This window comes from Cephus cinctus, unplaced genomic scaffold, assembly GCF_000341935.2.
Source record: "Cephus cinctus unplaced genomic scaffold, Ccin1 Ccin1_scaffold0138, whole genome shotgun sequence".
NCBI classification, from domain to species: domain Eukaryota; kingdom Metazoa; phylum Arthropoda; class Insecta; order Hymenoptera; family Cephidae; genus Cephus; species Cephus cinctus.
The window spans coordinates 9,049-14,562 of record NW_014332869.1 but is presented as its reverse complement, the minus strand read 5'-3'; the positions used below and the strand labels follow the sequence as shown (position 1 = coordinate 14,562).

The following is a 5,514-nucleotide window of genomic DNA, read 5'->3' as shown; positions in this document are numbered from 1 at the left end:
TGCCGAGACCACTTGCGCTCCCGAGTTCCGTTTGGTAGAGTTCCGTTTTGTCGACGACCGAGAATATCGTCGCAAATTTGGCGCTCAATCTGTGACCCGAGAGGTACAGAACCGAATCCACATTTTTCTTTATATCGTCTCTTTTTGACTTACCGTTTTTTTTTTTGGAGAGCCCTTCACCTTTTCCGTTCCTGTTAAGGGAAGCCTCCACGTTGTTGGCCATTTGTGATCATCGTCGCAAATTTGGCGCCCAACGTTGGGCACGGAGAGGCGCAGGACCTACCTCCCGAGTTAGCCAAGGCCTTGGAAACTTTATTTAAGAATTAGTAGTTTTTTTTTTTTTAATTTTCGATTAGAAATAATAATTTGCCTTTCGTCGTTCTGTTTGAGTTTCGTACCGTTAGTATCGCTTCACTGTGTGGTGTTTGCGAACTTTAGCGAAATCTTTGAGAAATTTTCGTGGATGGAGTTAACGTTAGCTATTTGTGGCGCATCTACGAGCTAATTTAAAATATTCTCCAATTTCTACAGCATAGTTTGGACGATTCCTATATTTGCGTTTGGATTGTCGACCGCGCGACTATTCGTCTTGGCGAGTAATCCTTTGTTTTGCTCTCTTCTCGTATCGTTACTGCTAGGTTGCGGACAAATATAATCCTCTGATTCGACTGTCTACTAACCGTTATACTAAATTCTGTGTACTCCGTTGACTTCAATTTTTTCTATAATCCGTCCCCTTCCTTTTAATTTTGTAAAAATTATTTTTCTGTTCCTTTTCTTTTTTGCCCTCGCGCACTAGTATATGTCCGACTCGTATTCCCATTCGGCTTGGGCATATTTGCTATTACCTCGCGCGCTAGACTATTGGCTGAATTATTTTCAACTCGATTCGCGAGGTGACCTCCATTCTCCTTGACCGTCGCGCCCGCTTAGTTGATTACCTAAATACGGTTTATACTACACCCGACATGTCCGATCCGAACACCCAGATTCCTCTAGCGGAAGGAAACCCCACCGATGCTCCTTCGGATCCTTCGAGGGATCACGAACCCACTGCTGGCCACGGGATGTCTACGGACCCCGCCACGAGCTTTCCTCCACCGCTTCCTATTCGCCAAGATCCGTATTCCACTGTAGCTCACCCGCCGCCTGGGTGTTCGCTTCCGAACCTTCAACAATCGTCGATCCAGCCGCCCGAGAACGCGCCGAACCTACAACGTCGTGACAGTTACCGACGATACGAAACTGACCACCCTTACGGACGGAACGCGTGGGATGTCGTCAGTAAATAGAACCTGCGGTTTAACGGAAAAGCCGTCTCGAAACGCCGACGAGTTCCTAATGCGAATCGATGATTGTCGCGCGCGATCGCGACTCGCTGACGAAGATCTTTTATTTTGCCTTCCGTTTCTGCTCATCGAAGAAGCGGTTCCGTGGTTCCGATTACGACATCGACATTGGCAAACGTGGAATGAGTTCGCTTACGACTTCCGGAAACGCTAGTGTCGCGAGGATTATCAGGATCGGTTACGCGAAGAAGCTCGCCGCAGGATACAAGGGCCCAAGGAGAGCCCCCGCGAATATTTAACCAATCTGCGCGTCTTGTTCGCGAGAATTATTCCGCCTCTGACCAACGAAGAGAAACGTCGACTCGCGCATTCCGGACTTCGCGATGAATACCGACAGTACATTCGTCCCTTCGATTATATAGATCTTGATGATTTAGAGCGACTGATTCGGGAATATGACGCGACGGAATACTCCAACCGCGTCGCGGCCGAAAAAGAATAAGACTCCTCCGCAGAACCCTCCGGCCTCTGCTGTTCGTTCTGTTCCCGTTCCGGAGAACCCAACTAGCACTGCAGCTATTGAGACTCATCCTTCCGTTCCTAATCCTCCTGCCCACTTTTCGGTGCCGAATTCACCTGCCTATCTTCCTTATGGCTATCCGTCCTACTGTCCGATGATACCACCTTACGGCTATCCGTTCCCGCCGTATCCTTATCCTGTTTCGCCATATTCTGGCATTCCATCTCCAGCCAGCGAACCCTGCACTGCAGCGCCCGCGCGACCCGACTACTAACGGTTCCGAATTATTTATTCCGGAATTCTGTGATCCCATCTTTAGTACGCGTTCCGAATATCGTCTATACGTAACCGTTCTCATTCAGGACCGTCCACTCCTAGCATTAGTCGACTCGGGTTCCTCTCGCACCTTTTTAGGGCCAGAAGGCATCGCTCTGCTTCAAAGATGTCGAAACTCCCGCGAGTGTGTCGTATAGGCCGATGGCTCCCGCGGAAAAGCCGATGGGGAAACTCAATTAACGAACGTACAGTTACAATTAATTGAACGTACCCTGCCTACTGGGTCTCGACGCGATTAAACGTTTCGGAATGGTGATAGACTTTGCGCGCAACCTAGGGCGATTCCGACCTTTCAATTCCGATAAATCCGACGATCCTATCCCATCCATTCTCTACCCCTTTGAAAATCTTGCCGATTCGTTCCGTTCCGCTTCCGCTTCCTGTATCCCCCAGAATCCAATTTCTTCCGTCTGGTCTTCCGTCTCGAGTTCTAAAGACAGTACCAGGATTTCCCGCCTTACCTCCAAACAGTCGAATCAGTTGAAAGAATTTTTAAAAGAGTATCTACTGGCTACCTTAGAGAATCCTGGCTTGACAAATCTTACCGAACATATAATCGATGTGCAGGGACATCGCGCATTCGAGCAGAGATATTATCCCGTATCACCTGTTACGTATATCGACCTTCATTCCGAAACAGAAGAATAACGTAGCCGACAGGAAGCATAATTGCAGACTCAGCACGTTACCCAATGCATTGCCTGTGCCACCTACCCAGCTGGTTAGCCGAGTGCATTCCTAACGTCCTAACCGTACCTAGAGCATCAGCAAAAATCGACTATATAAGCAGCCAAAATCATGGCACTGATGCTCAGAAAATCATTCAGTTTCACGCGTAAAATATCGGATTGCACGTTGTCACTCGTGGCTCTAATCGTTAGAGTATTAGATTCAGTGTAATATTCGCCATCTGGCCTAGGTACGGATTCGTTTACATACCCTAGGGAACAAGCTGGATCGGTTACCGGGCAAAATTGAGCTGCATAGTCTAGTCTTTCCAAGTAACGCATATACTAGATTTGATAAATTTCTGTTCCACCAAATTTCTTTTTGCCTTCACCTCACACATAGTCAGGTTTTGTAATCAGATTTCACCATATTTTTTATCCCAGTATTTCTCATAATCGAACCACTGTACACGACAATTAATTGAAAACTTCTAAATTATTTGTAACAATATATCGCAAATTCACATTTTACTCGCGTTTTAAATATCTATTACCCATCCTCGAACATTTCAGAGAATATCTATCCACGTTGGAATAGCAAGGCGTGTTTCAACACCTTAAACGAGCAGCGAACCCACCATTGAGTGCATTCTTACCGCTCGGAATGCACTTAAATATTATTCACGTTACCTCCGGTCGTTCCTTTTCTATTGGTTACTTCTAAATTTTCGTCATCAAATTTAAAGGCCTCGCTAACCACTACGGCCTACATAACAGAATTGGTGACAGCGGTGGGATACCCTCCGAAATAGTATTAACTCAATCTGAAATACCAACACCCATTTTATCCAACTTCGAAAGCCGACTAAGAAAGTTGGACTTCGAGTCAACATCCCCATTGTTATTTTCGAAGATCTCCATACTTCAAAACCGACTAAGGAAGTTGGACTTCGGGTCAACTTCCCCATTGTTATTTTGAAGTCCCTTATTCTTCAAAAACCGACTAAGGAAGTTGGACTTCGGGTCAACTTCCCCATTGTTATTTTGAAGTCCCTTATTCTTCAAAAACCGACTAAGGAAGTTGGACTTCGGGTCAACTTCCCCATTGTTATTTTTGAAGTCCTGTCTTTTAAGAACCGACTAAGGAAGTTGTACTTCGGGACACCTTTCCCATTGTTATTCTTGAGCACCTTAACCGCCTTCAGAAAACAAATAAAGAAGTTGGACTTCGGATGAACTTCCCCATTGTTATTTTTGAAGTGACCCATCCTTTCTAAGCGTGACTAAGGAAGTTGGACTTCGGGTCAACTTCCCCATTGTTATTTTTGAAGTGACCCATCCTTTCTAAGCGTGACTAAGGAAGTTGGACTTCGGGTCAACTTCCCCATTGTTATTTTTGAAGTGACCCATCCTTTCTAAGCGTGACTAAGGAAGTTTGACTTCGGGTCAACTTCCCCATTGTCATCTTGGAAATCCTATCAACTCAAACCACCCTAATCAAGTTAGTACCACGAACGAGTCCAGTCACATATATACAGGGTGTCCCAGAATTGCTTTTGGACCGGAAAGTGGGCGATGCCTGGAGGTGCCCTGAGTACTCTCCCGCAAACCGTTTGCCAAAATTCGCGATAGTTTTTAAATAAGAAGCATTTAAGTGCGACCAATCAGAACGAAGGATTTCCGCGGATTCACTCGCGGATGCCAAAGATCGCTGCTTTGCAATAGCTTCCCACAAATTCCGCGCTTAGCAATTGTTTCATAGCCCAAGCGAGCGTCGTAGGATTCGTTGACAAACTCCCAATATGGGCATGGGCGTGACTTAGGCTGGCGCAGCAGCTACACGTGTAACGCGCGATTGGCAATTGTTTCGGGATACGCATTCAGCCAGACGAAAACGGACGGTACACAGTGTCCAAAACGTCATGCAATCAATTTTATAGCAGTCCTGAGGAAAACAGATTATTAAAGTGAGAGGGAGTCGGGAGGATGGGTGGTGGGACTGACACATTACATTTAAAATGAATTGCACTACTATAACTAAGCATACAAGTATTATTTTTTCGTCCTGTGAATAGCCATATCGGATTTCCAAGACATTGCGATTGCTGATTCCAAAGTTATAGAATACTCATCGATTCTGGAGACTGTAAAAAATACGTAAAATAGGAAAATAGATTACGAGAGAAACGCAAAGATACGTATCCTTTCTTTTGCGTCCCTAGAATGTTCACACCAAGTTGCAGCACTTTGCGACTTTCGGTGGCAACATTTATCGACTCTAAACTTTGCAAAAAATACATGAAATCAAAAAAATGATCTGGGAAAAAATGCAAAAATACGTATCCCGTTTTTTCGTTCCTAGAATGTCCCCACCAAGTTGCAGCCTTTTGCGACTTCCGGTGGTAAAGTTACGCAACACTTGTCGATTCTGAATTTTCAAAAACATACATCAAATTGAAAAAATGGTCTAGGAGAGAAATGTAAAAACATGTATCCCTTTTTTTCGGTCCAAGAATCGGTATACCAATTTGCAGCCCTTTCCAACTTCCGGTGGCAAAGTTACGCAACACTTGTCGATTCTAAATTTTCAAAAAAATTCGTCAAATTGAAACAATGAAGTAGGAGAGAAATGCAAAACACGTATCTCTTTTTTTCGTCCCAAGAATCGGTATACCAATTTGCAGCCTTTTGCGACTTCCAG

General features: G+C 45.0%; 1 protein-coding gene across 1 annotated transcript; it reads left to right on the top strand.

Moving 5' to 3' along the window:
* The first annotated feature begins 1,744 nt into the window (after positions 1-1,744).
* LOC107263204 (vegetative cell wall protein gp1-like) lies at positions 1,745-2,083 on the top strand. The gene has a single exon (XM_015730140.1). The coding sequence runs from the start codon at positions 1,745-1,747 to the stop codon at positions 2,081-2,083; it is 339 nt and encodes a 112-aa protein (XP_015585626.1).
* The last annotated feature ends 3,431 nt before the right edge of the window (positions 2,084-5,514 follow it).